Genomic DNA, 24,312 nt, shown 5'->3' with positions numbered 1-24,312 from the left:
CACACACATACACACACACACACACACACGCACACACACACACACACGCACACACGCGCACACACACACACACACACACACACACACACACACACACACACACACACGCACACATACACACACACACCACACACATACACACGCACACGCACGCACACGCACACACACGCACACGCACACACGCGCACACACGCACATGCACACGCACAGGCACACACACACACACACACAGGCACAGGCACACACACACACACACACACACACACACACACCCACACACGCACAGTGTCAGAGAAGAGGTCTGATAATAAAGAAGAAAATAAAAGAACAAAAAAAGTACATTATGGCTCCAAAAGTGTTGATCAGTGTTGACTACTTCTAAGTGTTTTTATTGTATTTTCTACGTTGTATTGTAGTTATGTTTTTGTTTTAATTGGCAGTATTTTGCATTATTTTACCTCTTTGATTGTGTTACTGTAAGTGTATGTATGCACTGCTCTCTCTGTCATCCAGGGACTACGGATGGAAATTAGCAGCATGGCTAAATCCGGCATGTTTACATCTTGTTTGATATTCATTGTCGCTATCAAATAAATAAATAAAATAAATACATAAATAAATAAAAATGTCCCATATACACCTCAGTGTCACCTGCCAAGTATTTCTGATTTTGTAGCTTTATGTAGCTTGTGATTAAAGTGGCAGCCACTGTGGATGTGTGTTTTATGGGCTCAAACTGAGTGTGATCACACTAAAGGGAACTATGTAGGCATAGCCCACTTTCCAGTCTAACTGCCTAATCCAGTATTACCTCATCTAGGTGACATCGATACGATGTGAGTTCTATGTGGCTCTGAATGTGTTTAGAAGCCTCGGCTGCCCTTTTTGAGACGTCACAGTTACAAGCGAGGAACCAGAGAGCAGCAGACCAGTGTTTAAGCTGCCGTTTTTTTCCCAACTGCCTTGACTTCTGAGGCACGATAACATTTTGAATAAACATTTCTCTCAGTGTTAAACCTGTGAATCAACAATAGACAAACATGGTCATGGATGTGGACCTTACTGGGATATTTGACCAAAACTACACCTACGACTACTTCGACTACCAGAATGTGTATGGTGAAGCGGACGACAAGCCAAGTGGTCATTTGGAAGTAGTTGTGTACTCCTTGGCGTTGGTCGTGGGTCTTCTGGGGAACGGGCTTCTCCTGGTGGTTCTGGCTCAGAGGAGGTCGGCCTGGAGTGTGACAGATACCTTCATCCTCCACCTGAGTGTGGCAGATTGCCTGCTGCTGGTCACACTGCCCTTCCGGGCTGTGGAGAGCACTCAGGGATGGAGCTTCGGGACACACTTCTGCAAAGTCACTGGAGCCATATTCAATGTAGCTGCCTGGTAGTGTATACAGTATACAGAACAGGTGAGGACAAAAAGAAAGTGAAAGTTAATTTGAGTTTAGCTGTGAGTGTGGGGGAGTTTTTTGGACTAGGGATCTCGCGTGTTACGCAGACTTGATTCCTAGGCTCGCCCTGCAGCTCGCGAGCTGGCCCTGCAGCTCACATGCAGTTCGCCCGCTGCGTGGCCTCGCCCACAACTCGGCTGCTGCGTGGCTTCGCCTGCCCTATTGGCGTGCGTGTGTGTGTTGCTCACAAAATGTTATTCCCTTAAGTTTACATGTGTGTGTGCGCGTGTGCCTCTTAAGTTTACATCCATCAGTCTTATGACATCATCAGTGTCTTATGACATCACTGATGACATCATCAGTGGGACAAATGACAAAAATGATGAGCGATGATGTCACTGATGACATCAATGTACAATTATCAAGTGACATCTCTGATAACATCACTTATGACATCATCAGTGGTTTATGACATCACTGATGACATCATCAGTGGGACAAAAATTGAAACAGATTACAAACAGACAGAGAACAAACAGAGCCCACATTGCCAAATGTATAGATATATAGATAAATAGATATATAGATAGATAGATAGATAGATAGATAGATAGATAGATAGATAGATAGATAGATAGATAGATACATGTAGATACGAGATAGATAGATAGATAGATAGATAGATAGATAGATAGATAGATAGATGAAATGTGATTAGACTGTAGGCCATTATATCCTGCCAAGTCGAGCGAGACTCAACAGACCAGAGTCAAAGTACTTCATACTGCTTTTGAACTATAGCATACTCCGCTCTGGATAGCCAGCCAGTTCAACATTCACGAGAAGAGGAAGAGAAAGGGACCAGAGAAGGGGGGTGGAAATACAGATGTGTTGTGTTGGTTAACTCAAGTGTAAAAGGAGAATAACTGCTTATCCCCCCTCTCTCTCTCTCTCTGTCCTCCAAGATCAACTTCTACTGTGGGATCTTCCTGCTGGCCTGCATCAGTCTGGACCGCTACCTGTCCATCGTCCACGCTGTCCAGATGTACTCCAGCACAAAGCCCCGGTTAGTCCACATCAGCTGCCTGTTGGTCTGGCTCTTCTCCCTGCTCCTCATCATCCCTGACTACATCTTTTTAGAGGCTTTGACCTTGAAGAATACAACACAAGGACAAACGGTGTGCACTCACAGCTACCCGCACGCCTCTCTGTCAGCATTTGACTGGCGGCTGGCATCACGCCTGCTGTTCCATATAGTGGGCTTTCTCCTGCCTTCGGCTGTCCTGCTCTATTGCTACTCCTTCATCAGGACCATCAGTGTGATCCTGGCCCTGGTGCTGGTCTTCTTTCTCTGCTGGACGCCGTACAACATCACTCTCATGGTGGAGACCTTCCAGAGCAGCAATGAGGCACCATACACATCTACTGATGGTGTGTATGGAAAGGGAACCGGTCTGTTGGTCACTTCTGCTCTGGGCTGTTTTCACGCCTGCCTCAACCCTCTGCTTTATCTCGGCTTGTGCGGAAACTTCAGGAAGCGGGTGCTGAAGATGCTGAGGTGTGAGAGAGGGCGACAGGCTGTCTCTCTGTGGGAGTTGGGTGTCACATCCCCTGACCAGACTGGCCAGAGGGAAGAGCTGAATCAGATGGGAAGGTTTTAGAGCCACACATCATCATGACCTATGCCGATTTTGCTGTTAGGTGTGTGTGTGTGTGTGTGTGTGTGTGTGTGTGTGTATCAACTGTGATGTCATCAGGCAGTTGTGATGTCATCAGTGATGTCACTCGAGCAATTTTCTTCTTCTCGAGTTAATATTGGTTAAGTGGTGTCTGTTTGCTCCGTAAATATTGAACTGTTGGATTAATGAATCTACTTAGTTTCCAACTGTTACACATATTCATCATAAAGTTAATGCCATAACTTTGGGAATTTTAGGGAATATCTTACTCCTGTCAATGTTGTTCCAATTTAACAAAATGGTGTCTATAGTAATAATTTACTAATGGTGTTCATGTTACTATAGGAATTACTTTATGCATTATTTAATAGTTTAGGGTCAGTTAATTCTTAATAAGCATTAACTAATGCGTATTAATGCTTATTAGCATTAGCAATAATTTTGTGACCTGCATTATTGTAAAGTGTTTCCATATTACTCTGTGACTGTGAACTGAACTTTGAGCTCTTGTGAAGTGTGAACTTGCACAACATTATATTTAGCTATGCTTTTTTCCTTCAAAAACAGACGGCACCTAACCTAACACATCTCAGACCGCTTTCTTTCCTTCGCTTTCTTTCCTTTCTCTTTCTCTCACTATGATAATCATATAATCACTTGGCTCTTATCCACAGTTATGTACCGTGAGCAGTGTTGGGCAAGTTACTCAGGAAGTGTATATTACGTATTACTGAGTACTCCTTTAAAAAGTAATACAATTACTTTACTTATTACTTTCAAAAGTAATACTCGCTACTTTACTATTACTTTCATACACCAGTTCCGAAAAAGTGACATACAACCTGGTTAACCAGCTCCTTTTAAAACTGAATCCACTTTATTGGAACAATAATTCACCTTACAGGAGGAGTCAACAATCAGCCAAACTGCAGACTTTTTATTTCTTTATGTTGTTTTTATGTTTGGACCGGTGCATGTAACCTGACCAAACATAAAAACATTGGTGTGAACATACTCACGGCTTCTCTCTTCAATCTGTGGTTATAACTGGCGCTGAAATGGCATGGAGATTCCTTCAGGAAATACTTCCGTTCAAGTGCCCGCCCTCCGCCTTGTCTCGTACTGGATTGGATGTTGCCAAGCTATCACTCCGATCGACACTGGCCAATAGGGACGTGCGTTACTTCTTTCTGCTGTAGGTCCCACCCTTATTGTAACAGAAAAAGTTTTGCAAAACTCAGGTTTTGCAAACAAAACTTTTCATTTCGCAAAAGAAAAGTTGAGCTTTGTAAGCAAAGGTAATGGTTTCGCAAACAAATGTTTTGGAGTTGAGAACAAAATGTTTATGTTTGCATGCAACTTTTTTTAATTCACATTAATGAAAAATCTAAATCTAAATCTAAATCTAAATTATTTTATTTTATTTTTAAAATTTTCTTTGATTGGATTGTTGATAGTTTTGTTTTCAAATCTATTTTTTTGCATACGGATCTATTTTTTTTATTACAAAGTGGATTTATTTTCTCACAGATACACTGTCTTTGGTTACAGGATGTAAACTTTCAGTCACAGAATAAAGACACATATATCTCTCCATACACACCCCAGCTTCATGCGTCACTGAACACACGCATATTTTTTAACACCTGTATGGTGTAGAAATTAGAAACATGTGACATCATGTAGTCTATATAGCAAATGGTTTATTTAAATTGTGTAAGTTAGTAGCCTACTTAATTAACCTGTATAAAGTAGTGTGGCACAATATTGTGCTTTAAGTAAAACAGTTGTCCAATGGTAAAGTAAAGGCGAAAATGAATTATGCAAATGACAAATAATGTGAAAATGAATAAGCAAGAATATGAAAATGGATTAAAGAAAGACACATTTTACATTGCATTTTGCAAATCAGCATGAATTCATCAGTCTTCCATTTGTCAATTTAATTAATTTAATTGACTTATAAATGGCTCATTTATAAGCATTTTTTATTAATATAGGTTTATAAATAGTTTTATCAAACAGCTCATTTAAAAGCATATTTTTCTAGAAGCCGTCTGGAAAGTGAATATATACAGTAAATAGGGGATTCTTCAGGAGTCAAGACATTGGTGATGGACTGGGGAGGTGGGTGGGGTCAAACACAGCTTTCAGAGAATGGGATGCGATCAGCTCAGGTACAGCGACCAGAGATCAGGGAAAGAGAATGATGACACGCTGAGCATGGCTATAAATAGGCTGCCACGTCATAGCCTCGGCACTGACGACATTATCGGCGTCATATAGGCAAGTGCGTCACACGGACATCACACTAGGATTACACTTGTCGTCACACTAGGATTAGGGCCTATGATGAGGTCACTAGGATTACAGATGCGAGGCAGCGTGTCTGGTCTTCATCTTGAAACTAGGTCGAGACCACCATTTCAATCATGAGAGACCAGACGCAAGCTTTATTCAAGTATGGCATGGCGATAAGATCTATGGCATGAAACGGCATGGCAGCTAATTCTGATGGCATGGCAGCATGGCGACTAGTTCTTTGGCATAATGACTCCATGGTAAGATGCCTCTCTTCTTGAGGTGAGAGAGGGCATCTGCTCAGACTAGAATAGAGAATCCCCTGAGAATTACTGCTTGGATTGGATAAAGATTTGTATAGGCCTAGGGTGATAATGCAGGGGACACAGAGGAAAAAAGCACAGTATTGTGCACAGAAGAAATCCATGCAGTCAGCAGAGACATCCTTTTCCAATGCAAAAGATTCCCAGCAGGAATCAAAGAGCAGACACCGAATTAGGCACTGGGCAGACAAATGCCAAATGCCATCTAGAAAACATTCCTGGATGAACAATGACGGACTTTTGCGCATCGGAGGCGCCATGAACCCATAAAAGCACCCTCTCTCTCTTTCTCGCTCGCTCTCTCTCTCAGCTCACTCTCTCTCTCTTTCACTCTCCCCCCCTCCCTCCCTCATGTCGGTTGACGCATGTAAAAGCAGCTGCCAATTACCAATAACTTAATTTATTTATCCTGGTTGCTGCTCCACCCTCTGCCGATCTGGGGAGAGCCGAAACTGGCTCCATGCTTCCTCCCAGACATGGGTGGTTAGCCAGCCGCTTCTTTTCACCTGACAGAGGAAGCTTCACCGGTAGGACATAGCACGTGGGAGGTTCACGCTATTCCAACCAGTTCCCCTCCCTCTGAACAGGCGCCTTTAACGACCAGAGGAGGAACCACATTAGCAACCAGGATATTGCATGTTTTTGTCAAATTGTCATGGCAAATTGTTTACAAAAGATGGACAATAAAGCTGATTTTCAAAGTACCTTTTAAGTTGTGAATTAAGTCAAATTTCTCTCTTGATTACAAAGGTGGAAAATACAACTGTTTTTAACGGGGTGTTTAATGATTAAATGTTTAAGCTCCCCACAAATGCAGATGTTTTTTTAATATTACAATTACCAAACAGATAAAAAGTAGATTATTGAAATGTTTTAACTTATTTTAGATTTAGAATGTTAGAATTTTCTATAAAACACAATACATTTTAATGTAATTCCACAACGTTTATTTTTGGCCCTCGGCCCTCCACCCAGATTGAGTTTTGGCCCTTCATGGGAAAGAATGTGGGCACCCCTGGTTTAGAGGCTCCATCATCTCAACACATTCTCATTATTCACAACATAGCATGTCCTCTCTATGTTGACTATTTCTCACCTTGGCTTCACTTCTGAACACACAGGGGAGCCTTTTCCATCAAGACCGTAGCCAAAAACCTCTGTTACAGTTATATCTATTTAGACATGAAACAACTTGGTTAAGGTTAGACAAATGGTTGGCTTCAGTTCAGCATAAATAACAAAAAGTTAAATGTGACTTATGGTTGAAATGACTTTGAATCGAACCCCGGTCTCTGATGTCAAAGACCACAACACCCTTACTGGCCAACGGTTTGTGTCATTGTCACACTCCTGTGGTGTTGTTTTCACACGTGGGATCTATAGGAGTCTGTTGATCTACTCTGCATGTTGAAAAGTGACGGGGTGAGATGATGTCCTCATGGACCTGGTCAACAGCCTGTGTGGTGTCCATGTTTTCATCTGCATTTTCACATGAACCCAGGAGACTGGAAATAACATGAAGGAGCAAATTATGTTTTATTATTAACAGCATAGAAATTGGATGTAAATGGAAAGAGATGAAATAAAATATGTTCACTCTAAAACAACGAGAATATGATGATGCTGTGATATATGAAGCCTAGTGTGGACGCTCCCATCCTCACCTGAGCTCATCACACACACACACACACACACACACACACACACACACACACACACACACACACACACACACACACACACACACACACACACACACACACACAGACACACACACACACACACACACACACACACACACACACACACACACACACACACACACACACACACTCATGTGGTTGAGCATGACTAAAGTTACTTTCTTCATCCCCTCCTATCAGTCACACATCAAATCATCACAAAATCTGCCTTCTATCAGCTCAAAAACATTTCCTAACTCCGGTCATCTCTCTTTGACCCCGTGACCCTGTGGCAGAGACAGTAGAAGAGTTAGATCCACACACTGCTGGAGACTTCTCCAATAGATTTATTGTATTGTTGTGGTCACAAATGACCTTCTTCAGAATGAATGATTCATTCCAAAGAAGGTCGTTTGTAAGCTAAACGTAATACAATAAATGTAATTGGAGAAGTCCCTAGCAGTGTGCAGACTCTACTTCTCTTACCGGTTACTGATTATTTGTTTGTCCTGCACCTGCTAATCAAGTGGATGTGCTTTACTTTACTTTACTTTACTTTACTTTACTTTACTTTACTGTAGCAGAGACCCCCCATCTGGAGTCCTGTCCAGGGTAGCCAGCAAAGCCCTGGACAGGCTCCATGTGCAGAACTAAGCTGCCAGGTTGAGGGTTCTCTCCTGAACCAAGCCCTGGCAGACATCACCTCCACCCTCATCCACCTCCACTGGCTCCTGGTCAAGTCCTGCATCACTTACAAAATCCTCCACGCTCTCACCACCCCAGTATCTATGTGACCTGGCATTATTATAACAACTGTTGCCAAGGGGAGTAGCTATTGGCTGCTCAAAAAGCCGACAGAAGTGCGCATAATATTATGACATTGTGCTCATTTGCATATGAATCACCTATAAAACCTACTGCTCGCTACGGAGGGAGGGGAAGCGCTGTACCTGAAACGGGAACTGTAGCACCATGGACCACAAGGCACTGAGAAGAGTGAGGCGCACGGCCCAGCACGTGACAGGATGTGAACTGCCAAAACTGCAGGAACTGTACAATCAGTGGTGCCTCAGGAGGTCCCGGAAGATCATCAAGCACACGAACCACCCGCACAACAGCCTGTTCTCCCTGTTGCCCTCAGGGAGAAGATACAGGGTCCTGAAAGCACGAACGTCTGCAGAATAGTTTCTTCCTGCAGCCTGCAGGCAACGAGACTCCTCAATAAATAACACAAACACCTGTATTATTGACATTTGCACACTGACAAGTGGACACTTTTGGACACTGGACACTTTGGGCCCTATTCTCCTACAAGCCTTCGGCGCTAAAACGGGCCTTAAACGCAAAAAAACGTGCCTTGCGCCTGTTTTGGGACGATATCAATATGGCTTTAGGCTGCCCAATGCCGAATGGGCGTGGCGCAGTCCCAGAATGGGCCAAAGTGGGCGTGTCGGCGCTAACTACCGGCGTAGTGCTATCTTCGCACCTGGCCTACATTTAGCGCTTTGCGCCTTTGAAAACCAGGCCTATTCAGTGCGCCAGTGCACTTGTGCCTCTCCCCTGTCACCCTTCTCTGTCTCTCTCTGAAACCAGGCCTATTCAGTGCGCCAGTGCTCTTCTGCCTCTGAGTCACCCTTCTCTCTCTCTCTCTGACTCCCTCGCTCAAACAGACACAACACATAGCAGCACCCAGCTTCCCATAGGAAATAGCAGTTGTAAGTTTACTGCCTGTGAATGTCCACTCCCAGCATGCAATTGGGTCCTCCATTTCGCTACTAAATAGCAACCAAATGAGCCGAAATAGATATAAAAGGTAGATCTAAAATAATGTGTAATGGTAAGACAACCTGCAATTGTCGAACATTTCAATATTGGACCAAATAAAACATCGAAATGAAACACCACCCTATGTGAAACATATATGTCCTCTTAAGCCTATATATACCCCTTGTGGGTTTAACGTGATTTAGATAAGTGACAGCGGAACGCGCTTCTGTGATGTGCTATACTGTGATGTCCGCTCCAATAACTTGGCCCTACTTGACATTTAGTTTTACAATAAAAACACATTTATGCAATGACTTTACATAATGTAGGGTATATTTATGTGCATCGATCATTCTACCTGCAGCAGGGGAGAGAAAACGATATCTTTCTGGACAAACTTTCACCAATCTAATAGGCTATATTTTTCTAGCTGATGCGTTTAGTACATTATTTTCACTTTGATCTTGCTATAGTGTAGCGTATTTACATGCTTGCAGTATTGAAACTGCAGTTAGATTGGTTTGAGAAGCATAATAATATGGAATAATAGCCTATAATGCAGTCAGACAGACAGACTGGATGAAGGGAGGGGGGGGGGGGGCAGAGCGTTTGGCTTTCGTCTGGTTTTGCGGGATCACTGGAATTGGAGCTAAAAAGGCAAGCGTGCGATTCGTTTATTGCAGTTATCCAATGAGCATGACGGTGCATAATTTTACGCTTAAAAGGCGTGGTTGTAATGGTTGAGGCTGCGTCTAGCGCCAGCACGACGATATCAAGTGCGCTGGTCCACGCCCACTGATTTGAGCTGCGCCAGGCGTTCGGCCTAGAAACAGCGCCGATGCAACGATAGGGACCTTTATATGTAATCTATCTTATTCTATTTTAATAGGCTACCTATCACTTTTACCCTATTACCTTTCTTACTTTATTGTTTACCTCAACTGCCTTACATACACTGTTTACATTATGTGCTATTTAGCTATATTGCCCTATCGTTGTGTTGTGATTGTGTGCTCTATTTGTTGTTTGCTGTGATTTTGTACCTATTTATCTTCTGCACCTTGTCTGTAATGGAGTCCACAGCATAAGAATGTCACACGTGTGTGAACTTGTACAACAGAGTGACAATACAAATGTTGAATCTTGATCATCAGACCTCTCTGGATGACAAGCAAGCAGATGAAGCAGCCACCAGCTGTACAATGCTTTGAGATTCAACGAAGGTGAATGACAGATCCAAAGCGACAAACAGACAGACAGACAGACAGACAGTCAGATGGTCAGACAGGCTGGCAGACAGACAGACAGACAGACAGACAGACAGATGGTCAGACAGGCTGGCAGTCAGACAGACAGACAGTCAGACAGACAGACAGTCAGACAGACAGACAGACAGACAGACAGACAGACAGACAGACAGACGGTCAGACAGTCAGACAGACAGACGGTCAGACAGACAGACAGACAGACAGACAGACAGACAGACAGACAGACAGACAGACAGACAGACAGACAGACAGACAGACAGACAGACGGTCAGACAGACAGCTAATTTTTAGAATTGTTTTTCTGGTTTTTATCTCTGTTTCCTTTGTTTCTGTCAGATTTTATTCCCCCTGTTTTACTATATAAAACACTTCGGAAGTTATTGATTGACTATATAGTCATTATAGATGTTTTACTATATAAAACACTTTGGAAGTTATTGAATGACTATATAGTCATTATAGATGTTTTACTATATAAAACACGTTGGAAGTTATTGATTGACTATATAGTCATTATAGATGTTTTATTATATAAAACACGTTGGAAGTTATTGACTGACTATATAGTCATTATAGATGTTTTACTATATAAAACACTTTGGAAGTTATTGACTGACTATATAGTCATTATAGATCTGTTTTACTATAGAAAACACGTTGGAAGTTATTGACTGACTATATAGTCATTATAGATGTTTTACTATATAAAACACTTTGGAAGTTATTGACTGACTATATAGTCATTATAGATTCAACAGTCAGACATTATGTGAGTGTTATTCTCCATCATCACTTCATTTCTCAGCATTTCTCAACTGTGTCTACCTGGAGACTGATGATGCAAGTCAAAGCTGTAATGTGATTGGTGGAGCTGCGTGTAAGACAACGCTGTTCCTTCAGTGTTTACTTCAGATTGCAGGCAGCAGTCAGTGTGAAGTCGACACGGTGCTAAGTTGTGTTGTAAAGATGAAGAGCTCACAGACCCTCGTCTTCCTCTCATGTCTCCTTGGTGTCACAGCATACAGTAAGTACATCACACGTCTGTTCCTCACATTGAGTCTCACACTCACTCCAATGTTCTGTTGATGTGAAAATCATTTGAACTGAGCTCCTTCTGAACCAGAGAGACATTTAGAGTCAGTGGAGATATTTAACGTTTTCTGCACCTCTGATGAAATAAACTTTTCACTCTTATTAATTATTAAACGGTTGTTTTAATATAAAAACAATAAACAGACAAACTCTTTAACGTGACGTGAGGATGTGAAAAATAAATCCACTCTGTGATTCTGGATGTGAAGAAGTTTGACATTTTGTTTTTCATCTTGTGTCTTCTCAGCTGTACATGAGGATATTGTGATCAGTGGCTGTTCAGAAACTGATGGAGAGGAGATGTATGGACTGGATGGAGAAGAGCGATGGTACGCAGACTTCATCAACAAGAAAGGAGTTAACTCTCTGCCCAAGTTTGCAGAGGATATGACCTTCACAGGATCTTATGAGATGGCTGTGGTTAATCAGGCCATCTGCAAACAAAACCTGCAATCAGATCGGCGTGCCTACAAGAACCCTCCTCTGCAACTCGGTAAGGAAACATGACACAGCTTAATTTACCACTGTCTTCAACAATTTAAACTACAGATAAGGAAGGACTGCAGGTGTTTTACATTACTGTCAGAAATATACAATAACTTTAAGTGATCTCTAAAAACCCATCTGGAAAGCCTTTTTACAGATCTATGTTGATTGTTTTTGTCTGATGATTGTTCTTATTTCTCATTGTAGCTACTGTATTATATTATTAGGCTGTTTAGGCTACTTTTGATTGTGTGTGAAGCACTTTGTAAATCTTCGGGCGACATCCCCTATTTACGCTTGCGCACCTGTTTGCGCGTGCCTTGCGCATTTGTCCAGGTGTTATGCCGAGTTTTGCACCGGACACACACACACACACACACACACACACACACACACACACACACACACACACACACACACACACACACACACACACACACACACACACATTTACCTGGATAAAACGTCCGTTTCCCCTTAAATTAAAGGGTTTAACCTCAGCCAGGCCATACAACAATAATATATAATATATAATATATATAATATATATATATATATATATATATATATATATATATATATATATATATATATATATATATATGATGTTATATGATGATATATGATGATATGATGTTGTATAGGACAAATCAGCGTGACGTCACAACAACAACAAATCCCCCAGAAATGCGGAAGCCCGCAGCAGTTAACTGGTAAAGTTGTGCCAAACAAACATTAATGCCTCAAAAAAGATACATGACATCGCTTCTATTTTGACATTCTGAGTGAGAGCAGAAGTAGCTCAAGAGTTTGGTGTATAATATAAACATGTCGTGTTAAAGTTGTGTGAACTGTCACAGTTTTTACAATGTAAACCGCACAGCCGGGGCTAGAGTGAGCACTGGGGCCATTTTCCCCCAGTGACGCGGTTTGTTTACCAAAATGCTGCTCGGCTGATCCCTCGTATTGTTGTACCCTACAGATGCTCCTCACAGCTTCATCTACACCAGAGATGATGTGGAGCTGGGAGTGGAGAACCACCTCATCTCCCATGTGACTGGGTTCTACCCCGCTCCTGTCAAGGTCTACTGGACCAGGAACGATGTGAACGTGACTGAAGGAACCAGCCTCAATGTCCCCTACCCCAACAAAGATGGCACCTTCAGCCAGGTCGCCAGGCTGAGCTTCATCCCACAGCTTGGAGACATCTACAGCTGTTCTGTGGAGCACCAAGCCTTGAGCCAGCCGCTGACCCAGATCTGGGGTGAGGCACCTTTATCTGTTAGCTAGCTAAAACTGCAGTTAGCCTAGCTAACAACAACCAAAACTATCAAGTGATGCTGTCTTCCTGTGTGTTCATGTGTTTGGTTCCTCCTCAGATGTGGAGCAGGAGCAGCCGGGGATCGGACCTGAGGTGTTTTGTGTACTGGGTCTGACCGTGGCTCTACTGGGCGTGGCCACAGGAACCTTCTTCTTCATCAAAGGAATCGAATGCAACTGATCAGTTATTGATCAGTTATTGATGATGTGAGGCAGACCGAAGGAGCTGCAGGAGTTAACAGACTGCTTTCTGTCATACTGGTTTTATACTGCTTCTCTCTGCTGTGTGGATCTGTACTGATTCACCTCACATGTTAACTTTCACACAAACAAATCAATTAAACTTTTTTATCTGTTTGTTCTTTTTAGTAATGAATATTTACATTTCCACTGTTTACCTTTGAAATAGCAAAGTTATTGTGACATTTGGACTGAATAGTCAAGCACTGCTTTTATTATGGGTGCATTCGTAAACAGTCACTCTGAGCACCAGAGTGCACTCAAAATGGACCGTTCATAAAGCATTGAATTTCTTTGAACAGCCGCCCTCTCATTTTAGTCTAGACCATAGGTCTAGACAGATGTTTAGAACATCAGATTGAATTTATGAACGCACTCTGAGTAGCCTATTTTAGCCTACATACTTTCATTAAATTACATAATGCTAGAAATATTGTGTGCTTATTTCTGCCTCGCACATGTGGGTGATTATTTTATTTCAGGCACTTTCATGTCCCTGGGATGCATTTTTAATACTTTTTTTCATGTTGTTTTTGTTATCATTGCTTAGTATGATTTATTACTCACCTAGACTTTATTATTCTCTCTGAATATTTTTTTAATCTACTTTTACACTGTTTTATGTTCAAAAGAGAATAACTCCCGCACACTGTCTCCAAATGCAAAAAGTTTATTAGACAGAATAACGTTTCGGTCCTAAGACCTTCTTTAGATTCTGAAGAATTCTTAAGCTCTTAGGACCAAAACGTTATTAACTTAAATTAAATAAACTTTTTGCATTTGGAGACAGTGTGTGGGAGTTATTCTCTTTTGATCCAGTCGGGTTTTCCCTCCTCTGACGCACCTGTCATTTAGGTGTGCAGAAGCTTTTACTCCTTACACTGTTTTATGTTGAAATTTCACCATTTCCGCCTTGTCCCCACCACAGAGTTTTACTATTACTAATATAAATACAGTTGAATCAATGATTTTCTCTCAAATATTTATACCTACAATTTATGACTTGTTTGTTTACACCAGCCTACCCAATCAGAGTGAAGAGGCTCATTAACATACTCTGTAAACTTTATTACCTCCAGTTGTGTTTTCACTCATGATGAAAATTCTGTCTCTTTTTAGTGATACAGATCATTTAGCTCAGCTCAGTAATGAGAGCCGCCTCTTTGGGCTCCCAAATGGCTCTTCAGTTAATATCCTATACTGGCCCTTTCTGGCTTTATCATTCAGTAAATTAGTAATGTTTTGACTTATGATTGGTATGTGTGCATAGTATCATACATTATTCAATTAATTATAGCCTACTAAAGCTTATAATTTCCAGAATACCATAATTTTACATTCGCCTGTTTGGTACTTGAAATAATGTAAAAACATAACATGTTATATAACAACAACATAGTAAACCCTGCTTAATATGATATGATATATTTACCTTACATTCTGCCTTTAGGTTGTCTGTTATTAAAATGCATGAAAATGCTGCTTCGTTTGTGACTGTCACTCATGCTGTTGTCTGTCATCACACATGATTGGTTGCACGCTCACACACACATCAACACAACAGTCAGTCCATGGAGTTCATGTGACTGAGCAGTGTGGTGAAGAGATCATCCTATTATGAAAAAAATAAACTGTCTCTCAGACGGGAGTTGAGTCAATGTTGTCCTTTTTTTTGAGTGGTATCCAGTGTGTATTGATACTTTGATTGATCAATCAGAACAAATCAATGATTTATCATCAGCATAAAACTCTCATTTATATTGTGATATTAACATGTCTGTCTCCATCTCCCTGCCTGTTTGCCTGCCTGCCTGCCTGTCTCTTTGTCTGTCTCCAGTGGCGTGTCTAGGGAGTGGCCTGGGGTGGCATGGGCCACCCCTCGAATCTGATTGGCCACCCCAGGTGCCACCCCATATGATTGGCTCTCTGCACAGTCAGTAAACCAAGCTTCCGTGTATAGGCGCAATCCAGTCTTAAACCCGAGAGGCGTAATGAGCCATAGTAGTGTCTAGCCTGCCGAAAGCCCAGAGAAGAAGATCTTGATTTGAGGATTTGGCGCAGCTGAGCAGCAAACAACTTAACGCTAAACCAATGTCGTGTGTGTGTGTGTGTGTGTGTGTGTGTGTGTGTGTGTGACGAAGTGAAGCGTCCTCTGTCTGATTCCTGGCGGCTACATGGACCAGGTGTGTTGATTCAAGAAGGTTTTTTTCTGGTACAAGGCATAAGTTATCAGAAGGTTAGTTTAGCCAATCTCTACTCTGCCTTCCCGGCGCGTCCCATGGAATGGTGAAGTAAAATAGAGTGAGACAATTTGTTACAGTATATCTGACATTTATTTCTGAGAATTAATTGACAACAGACATTGAATATAAAAGCTCAATACAATACACAGATCTGGGTCAACTCCTCTCCTGGTATCAATCGGCCATCAGAGATTGACCCTTTTCCATAGCCACAGACCCTCTTAACACATTCACTGCCAACAGTTTTTCCAATACAGTAGGTTGCTTCTGCCAAGGGTTTTTTTGAGGATTCTGGCTCATCTTTCAAGAGCCGAGGATTATTTTCTGCTAGGACTTTGTGAACACAAAATATCTCAAAAGAACTAATAGAATGTGTGCTTTCTCTGTCTAAAAGAGTTAGTTTGTAGAGTTAGTAGTTATGTAGGCATTAGCAGTTGAATACAGCATGGTTTCAGCATCTGAAAAGGAAAGCTGAGATAAATGCCTTTTTGTGAAATTCGATAGAACAGGCAGAACAGTCACTTTAACCATTTATTTTTGGCATCAGTGAGACATCAGACATCTAAACAATAGTTCTGAACAGTAATTTCCTCCAATATAACAGCACCCCCACAGCACCCCGCAAACTCCTCCCTCCGTGGGTGTGTCTCTGGTGGCTCTGCAGCGTGTGTCACATGTGAGTCTCTGCTGCCTGTCTGTGCTGCCTGGCGGCCGCTCGTCGGGCGAGTCTGGATCGGGCTCGTTCGTTTCTGGGGTTTTGGTTGTGAGCCGGGATGAAGCTGCGTTCGATTCTGGGCTTTCTGCTGCGTGTTTCAAAGTGTGTTGCACCCAGAGTCTATTTTTGGAATCCCCCACCGTTGTGCGCCAGCTCCCAGCGCGAAAGCGTTTTCGCCAATCCATTCTCATGAGAATGGATTCCTCACGCTTTTTCCTGCTGTTTTTGCTCAGCTTTCTCTAGTCTGGAGAGCACTGTCGCCACTTAGTGGGCCGGTGGAATGGGTTATACACGTTCGGTGGCTCCCATATTTTTATAGGATATGTAAAAGTTTTTTTTTTTTGACGAGTTAACTCGTCCACGGCAGTGAACGTGTTAATAAGCAATTACAAAAGTGGGTGGTCCTCTGTCTTCTGACGATGATTTCCCGTCAGTCAACTTCTCCTTTCCTATTTTTCCAGTTGGGGAGGGCTGATGTTCTCCGGAACTGGAAGCTTTCACTTCCAGATGTGACACTGCCTCTTAAATCAGGAACTGGAGACTTACACTTTCAGATGTGACATTGCTTCTCCACAAACATGCATGCTCCCACATTTCATGCAAAACTTTCATATCTTATAAGACTTGATGGAAAACCCCAGGCTTTTGCTATAAGTTTCTGGTAAACCTCAACATGGCGAATGCCACCCAATTCCGGCCTTCTCGATAAAAACATGGACTGTACAGTCTATAAGCCAGCAAGCAGATTAGCCTTTTGTTAACATTTACTATAACCCTTACTTCTATCAGAGACACACATAATGTTAACATTTTACTTAATTTGTCAGTACAAAGGAAACATGTCAACATGTTTACCTTAACACGAGAATCATGTGATTTTGGTGACCCTAATTTTAGAGAATTGATCGGATACATTTCAGAGAATCTGGGGATTTTCGATGGAACACTGCAAGGAAAGAGGAAGTTTGACGACACAGACAGGAGGGTTTCAGATATACATTTGACTCAACTTTACTATAGAAACGGATGTTTTCGTCTGGAGATTGGAATAAACAGGGAACAGAAATCATAGTTTCATTTTTAGACAGCATACCCACCAGAGCCCCGTACACACACACACGCACGGACACACACAGACACACGCATGCACACACAGGGCCGGGCAACATTATCCTACATATCAATACTGGGTATCATAACATTAGGATATGGCACAAGCGCTGTCCCTCCATGGTATATTTCCGCATCAGTGTTCTATATGCTATTTATTTATTGTGGCATGCGTGAGTAGACTTTTTGATACACATGACATAGCTACTGTGCCAGTGGTTTAAAGAAAGACAACATACATTACCTGCCAACAAACACAGAGATTTTCACTTTGAAATTAAGCACCCTCGCTAAAAAAAATATCATGACATGTTACGGTAGACTTGAAACTTCACCCTGTCTTTAAAACTAAGCCTGCTACTAACAGGGTAAATGGACAATACACCTGTGTGCTAGGCTACGTGATAATGTGGTGCAGCAGGTGTGTTTTCATCTCAGCTTGCTAGTTGCTAACATGAGCAAACCTGTCGTCAGTCATTGTTTGGTTGTCAATGCTAATGCTAGCTAGGTAAATCTGTCTTGTGTAACTTTGTAGGCCTGATGTGAGCATGTCAAATGTATCCATGCATGCACAAGGACATCTATTGTGCAAGAGATATATAAAAGTGACATACAGTATGTCTTCATGTGACTATTACAGTATGAAAAGAAATCAGAACATTGAGGATTTCTTCTCCATCAAAACAAAGAAATTAAAAACTGCACAGCAGGACAGAGCAGCCAGCAGCACTGCTACCAGTCAGTCACAGTCAGAGCTGCAGGAGAGAGCAGCAACAAGCTCTCCTCCTTGTCAGTCAGATGAGTCAAGCCAGCAGCTTGACAGCAGGAGCCCCCAGCTGTATGTGTGCGTACTGTATGTATATACTGTCAAATCCTAATAGATTTATCTTTAGTAACCTAAACAGTTATCTTGATATTGCCTTGATGTCAATGGAATTGTGGTTAATTGCCAGACATTGCAACTAAAGTTGAAACTTGTCAATTATGTGTGTAGAACTGGGAAGCTTTATATTACATTTGTATGGTGCTACTCTGTGTGATTGATGGGTCTATTTCTCTTAAATTATGCTTTAAACACAGGAACGTAAGACACTGTAATGTTACTAATTAAAGTAGATATATGTAGTCTAGTTGGGACGAACATGGTAAATTAACGCTATTCTGACGTGTGCCGTGTGCGTGCACAGTGCGAGCGAGTGCGTGTTTTTTTTGCTAAAAGTCCAAAAAACGTAAGATTTTCTTCTGCACCGCCCTTGCGGGTGGCGCCGTGGCCACCCCTTCGTAAGTCTGTGCCCCACTTGTGCCACCCTGGTAAAAAAAGTCTGGACACGCCACTGTGTCTGCCTGCCTGTCTGTCTACCTGCTTGTCTTGTCTGTCTACCTGTCTGCCTGCCTGTCTGTCTACCTGCCTTCCTGTCTGGCTGTCTGACTGTCTGTCTACCTGCGTTCCTGTCTGTCTCTGTCAGCCTGCCCGCCTGTCTGTCTGTCTTCCTGTCTGTCTGTCTGTCTGTCTGTCTGTCTGTCTGACCGTCTGTCTGGCTGTCTGTCTGGCTGTCTGGCTGTCTGGCTGTCTGTCTGTCTGTCTGTCTACAGACTCTGTATGTCTGTCTGTCTGACTGACCGTCTGTCTGTCTGTCTGTCTGTCTGTCTGTCTGTCTGTCTATCTGTCTGTCTGTCTGTATCTCTGTCTGCCTGTCTGTCTGTCTGTCTGTCTGGCTGTCTGTCTGACCGTCTGTCTGTTTGTCTGTCTGTATGTCTGTCTGGCTGTCTGTCTGTCTGTCTGACCGTCTGTGTGTCTGTCTGTCTGTGTGTGTCTGTCTGGCTGTCTGTCTGTCTGGCTGTCTGTCTGTCTGGCTGTCTGTCTGTCTGTCTGTGTGTCTGTCTGTCTGTCCCTATAATATGAATAGATAACCTTAAGCATGCCACAGCCTCTGAAAGACAGTCTCACCGGCGTTCCTGCCGGCAATCCCGCATAGGAGTAAATAAAACAATGAAAAAAAACACATTTTGGACTGTTTTTTTTCTTGGTATCATGAAAATCTTTATTTTAGAGGTCCTATGGATGCCAAAAATCCAGACTAGAAAAAAAATTAAGGGGGGTGCGCGTGGACCCCTCCAAAGCGCCCTACTATTAGATTGCCTAGCTGATTCGGTGACATATTTTTCAGTCCCAACTGATTGGTTTCTGTCTGTGTCAATCCTCGAACTACTTCGACAATTCTGCACCAAAGAACTTAGATTGATAAGAACTGAAGCTATTACCTTTGTCATGAAGTGGACAGTGGGAAGCAGCAACAGTCAGCATGTAACCGTGAGTTTTCAATCAGTGCAATTTTTGCAGTGGACCTGAATGCATCCTAAAGGGTGGTACAGGAAACAACACCTTGTAAGTACCCTGTAAGTACGGGGTACAACACCTTGTACCCCTTGAGTAGGCCTACCCTGTAAGTACATATTTGGTCCAGTACAGGGAAAAACACCTTGTACCCCATAAGTACCCTGTAAATATAGGGTACAACACCTTGTACCCCGTAAGTACCCTGTAAGTACATAATTGGTCCAGTACAGGGAACAACACCTTGGACCCTGTAAGTATGGGGTACAACACATTGTACCGCTTAAGTACCCTGTAAGTACATATTTGGTCCAGTACAGGGAAAAACACCTTGTACCCTATAAGTACTGTTGTGCTCGTAGGAGCTGGTTTGGTTGTGAAATATGATTATTAATAATTATGAATTATTAATATTCATAAATGTATTAGATTTGACAGAAAATATTGTATTCTCTGTAAGATTCGGGGCACCACTGTAGTTAAGGCTACAGACCTGTCTAAAAGTCAAGTTATGACTATTTCAGACACCAAAACAAATTGTCATATCAGTCTCATAATGATATAATGTACATTGTACAGTTAATTGAAGGGTCAAAGTCCGTAAGCTTCTGTCACAGATTTCCACAGATAAAATACCTCATGAATAATAACCAAGATTCATAGAATTATGTAATAAAAAGATTTAATCAATCACAGTATCAATGGCCAATAACACAATGATTAAAATATCAGTTCATCACATTTATTCTACAACTAATAATGTACCACATCTATAGCTAACAACTAATATGAATAAACATTATATGAGTTATGAGGGCTGATCGTGTGTAGACCGCCTCTTTTTCAAAATGGCGGTTCTGCCAAATTTAGGAAAGGGTTGACCTGGTCAGACCGGGTTAGACTGACTGGGTCAGCCAAAAAGGGGACAGTTTAGCCTAAGTCACTCTGTGTGAGTGACTAATCAAACTCTCTAATTCAGCTTAACTGTATTCTAGCGGGTGGGAGTCCTGAGACCTCCAGACCGTTCCGAGCTTAGCCCTTCCGGTTGACCGGCTAGAACGGGCTCAGCTGGGAAGACGAGAGAGTGGGGGAGTGAGAGGGAGAGAGAGAGAGGGAAGTGGCCGCAGATGGCTGCCAAGTTCGTCCGAACTTGGCGCTCATCAGCGCTGCCTACAACACCTTTAGGCGTCTAGATCATTCAACAGTGTGCGAAACATTGTACATCAACATACATGATACTGTAATCAACATACATGATAATGCATTTCAATTGTATCTAACCACAACTCTGCCCAGGTAATTTAACCAGAAGGTCTCACGTCATTCCACTCGGAGGAGTGGAATGTCCTCCGGGCTCCGTCGTGGAACCAAGGTAACAGCGTGGATCCTCGAGGACCCCAGCGGCCGATTCGATTCAGGCCGCGGTGCGCTTCGTGTGGGCTTTCGGCTTTTCTCCTGGTTGCCCTGTGGGGCGGCGTTGACAAACCTCTGACACTGGTTAAAACGCGCAAACGAGTTTCTCTCCTTGCGACTTACTAAAACTAGCGGGTAATATCTATACTGGAATTAAGTAGAACTATTCCAGTATTTACGCAAGCCACTTAGGCTGGTTAACGGCACAAACGAGCTTGTCTCCCTGCGACTTACTATTAACTAAACAAAATAAAACGAGCTGGGTTTAGACTGAGTCAGAATGCCGGTGTGTTTGGTCGTTCAGCTTGGTTGGTTCATGCCCGGATCTTCAGGAGAGAGAGAGGTTGGGCGGCGGCGGCTCCCAGCGCTTACCCAAACCCCAAACTCTCTCCTCTGGAGGGGAAGGAAAGGAGGGAGCGAGCCGTGGAGGGTTCCATCACGGTCTGCCCCCCCCCCCCTTTCCCCCCCCCCCTCCCCGTGAAGACGGGTGAAGCTGGATGGAGACTTGAAGACCTCTCGAGGCTCCTGGAAACTTCTGGTAGCTCGTTGAACTCTGCTGTGTGCAGCGGTTTTGTTGTGGTAGTTTGACCAATCGGTGGATGTGGGCGTACACCTGATTGGCCAATGGCGTCTGGTTAGAAGGTTCGACCGAACCCTCTTTTGCTAAGAGGGAGGGAGTGTCCTTAGGGCCCCCCCCGATCCCTCGAGGGGAGGGGTGGCCCGGCTCCTTTCAGTCTGAGGACTGGGAGGGAGCGACCCCACCTGTGGTGAGCTGTGCTTTGAACCATTCAGAGGTGTGAAGTCACCTGAGGGATGACTTAATCAGCATCTTGGTGCTGATTAGATTTAGTCTGGCCCTCTGACTGATCTCAGGATGTGAGGAGGGGGCTCCTGATTAGATCAGCCTGGTTCCTGAGTAGACTGCCTTTGATCAGGACAGGTCAAAATGTGTTTCAACCTGGAGAGAACTGTTAAGTCATATTCTTATCTAATGTATAGTTCCATAAGAGAATGTAATCCCCAACAGTACCCTGTAAGTACATATTTGGTCCAGTACAGGGAAAAACACCTTGTACCCTGTAAGTATGGGGTACAACACATTGTACCCCTTAAGTACGCTGTAAGTACATATTTGGTCCAGTACAGGGAAAAACACCCTGTACCCTATAAGTACCCTGTAAATACAGGGTACAACACCTTGTACCCCATAAGTAAACTGTAAGTACATAATTGGTCCACTACACTGTAGTGACTACAGGGAACAACACCTTGACCTGTAAGTACGGGGTACAACAACTTGTACCCCGTAAGTACCCTGTAAGTACATAATTGGTCCACTACAGGGAACAACACCTTGTACCCTGTAAGTACCCTGTAGGTACAGGGTACAACACATTGTACCCCTTAAGTACCCTGTAAGTACATATTTGGTCCACTACAGGGAAAAACACCTTGTACCCCGTAAGTACCCTGTAAGTACAGGGTACAACACAGATCTTGTTACCCTGTACTTACATGGTTATTTTTGCGGGCTGTGTTCTAAAGCATTACTGTGACCTCTCCCTCGCCCTCGCCCTCACCTACCGCCTCCACAGTGTATGTGACTAATGAATAGGCTGGATCTGCCTGAACCTGGATTTCTCCTGACCCAAGTGCACTGAGACCGGACTGAGTGGACCCCCCTGGACCACCAAAAAGCCCCAAAACATTGTGCATGGGCATAGGTCCAGATGTATGAAGAGTGACAACTGTGATTCATATGGGTCTAGATACCAGGCTACTCTCTGCCACCAGCAGCCTTTAGGCCGGACTGTCTGCCTGGCAACAGGTGATGCTGGTCATGTGACCAGTGTGTGGCTCCTACATTGGTTTTTATAGCAGGACTCAGGTTGAGTCTGTCAGTTAGTGAACTCAAAAGAGGGACATGGCTTCATCTGTTCTGCTCTTCTCCCTCTTCTTCATCAGTCTGTATGGAGCAGGTAGGATCAATACATCAATACCTGAACTGATCAATAACTAGCTCAGAGATAATACTCTTCAGTTGGAATATAAATTATATTTACATCTGTGAGACTAAACAGACTTTGTCTTTGATCTCCAGATGGATTTGAGGAATATACGGTGAGCCGTTGTGTGTTCAACTCCACTGAGCTGAAGGACATAGAGTACATTTACTCTCACTATTACAACAAGGTTGAGGACGTCAGGTTCAGCAGCAGTGTGGGGAAGTTTGTCGGCTACACTGAGCAGGGGCTGAAGAACGCAGAGGCCTTCAACAACAATCCTGCAGAGATCAGGAGGAGGACGCTGGCCAAGTACAGCTTCTGCAAACCCAACGCTGACAATGACTACCAAGTTGTTCTGTCTAAGACAGGTGAGCTGCTGCTCTCGTCAATAAACACATCAAATTAATCTCAGTCATAATAATAAACACATTAACACATAAACAACTACTTTCATTCTACATTTCCACACTTACAAACCTTTCCGTCAGATTTAAATGTTTTTACTGTTTCATTTTGAGTTTTTTTCACATGTAGATGCAGTCTATATGAAATCGTTCTATGCGTGTATCTGCTGTCAACCTTCGATTAAACATCTGTATTGGTTTATAGCTTATCTATTGATCAGTCATCATAAAATGTAAAATTGTGTCTACAATTCACCACACTGAAATATTTTTGACAGTATGCATCTATGGAAATATTCACTTGAAAGAAAAATGTAAATATGATTACAGGAAAATTAAATGTCTATAGCCTATATCAAATGTCTTCACAATTTAAATTCATTTTGTCATTAAAGACAAATTCCCTATGTAATTTTGCATAGTGTGGCAATAAAAGTGATTCTGATTCTGGTTCGGATAAACTCTGAACCAGACGGAGCTCAGTGACGCCATCTGGGGGCAAAGCACTGATGCTGCAACTAGGAGTAT

General features: G+C 42.8%; 3 protein-coding genes across 4 annotated transcripts in view; all 3 read left to right on the top strand.

Moving 5' to 3' along the window:
* Positions 1-1,046: 1,046 nt before the first annotated feature.
* Positions 1,047-3,136, top strand: LOC310794650 (C-X-C chemokine receptor type 3-like; the record flags this gene model as incomplete). The annotated part of the gene is made up of 2 exons (XM_083656643.1): positions 1,047-1,382; positions 2,366-3,136. The coding sequence occupies 2 exons, from the start codon at positions 1,047-1,049 to the stop codon at positions 3,059-3,061; spliced, it is 1,032 nt and encodes a 343-aa protein (XP_083512769.1). The 3' UTR covers positions 3,062-3,136.
* An 8,199-nt stretch (positions 3,137-11,335) lies between these two features.
* On the top strand, positions 11,336-13,675 carry LOC310794589 (rano class II histocompatibility antigen, B alpha chain-like). Its single transcript, XM_083656571.1, has 4 exons — positions 11,336-11,444; positions 11,760-12,005; positions 12,981-13,262; positions 13,378-13,675. The coding sequence occupies exons 1-4, from the start codon at positions 11,387-11,389 to the stop codon at positions 13,497-13,499; spliced, it is 708 nt and encodes a 235-aa protein (XP_083512697.1). The 5' UTR covers positions 11,336-11,386; the 3' UTR covers positions 13,500-13,675.
* Positions 13,676-23,270: 9,595 nt separating this feature from the next.
* Positions 23,271-24,312, top strand: part of LOC310794586 (H-2 class II histocompatibility antigen, E-S beta chain-like) — a 28,910-nt gene continuing 27,868 nt past the window's right edge. For both annotated transcript variants that reach the window (XR_014553573.1, XM_083656567.1), the window contains exons 1-2: positions 23,271-23,353; positions 23,476-23,748. Coding sequence is in view for 1 of the 2 variants with exons in the window: in XM_083656567.1 (XP_083512693.1) it covers positions 23,299-23,353; positions 23,476-23,748 (328 nt within the window). In the remaining variant the exon portion in view is untranslated. The remainder of the gene's footprint in view (positions 23,354-23,475; positions 23,749-24,312) is intronic.

The sequence above is a fragment of the Poromitra crassiceps genome (genome assembly GCF_964638095.1).
Source record: "Poromitra crassiceps genome assembly, chromosome: 20".
Taxonomy (NCBI): Eukaryota; Metazoa; Chordata; class Actinopteri; order Beryciformes; family Melamphaidae; genus Poromitra; species Poromitra crassiceps.
Note: the sequence above shows the minus strand (reverse complement) of the source record. Positions and strands in the feature narration are given on the sequence as shown.

What these genes read in the sequence shown, in the direction of transcription:
- LOC310794589 (XM_083656571.1), top strand. Translation starts at nt 11,387, where the DNA reads ATGAAGAGCTCACAGACCCTCGTCTTCCTCTCATGTCTCCTTGGTGTC. An exon ending in GAACCCTCCTCTGCAACTCG is followed by an intron (nt 12,006 to 12,980) that starts GTAAGGAAACAT and finishes TGTACCCTACAG; the next exon opens with ATGCTCCTCACAGCTTCATC. An exon ending in GCCGCTGACCCAGATCTGGG is followed by an intron (nt 13,263 to 13,377) that starts GTGAGGCACCTT and finishes GTTCCTCCTCAG; the next exon opens with ATGTGGAGCAGGAGCAGCCG.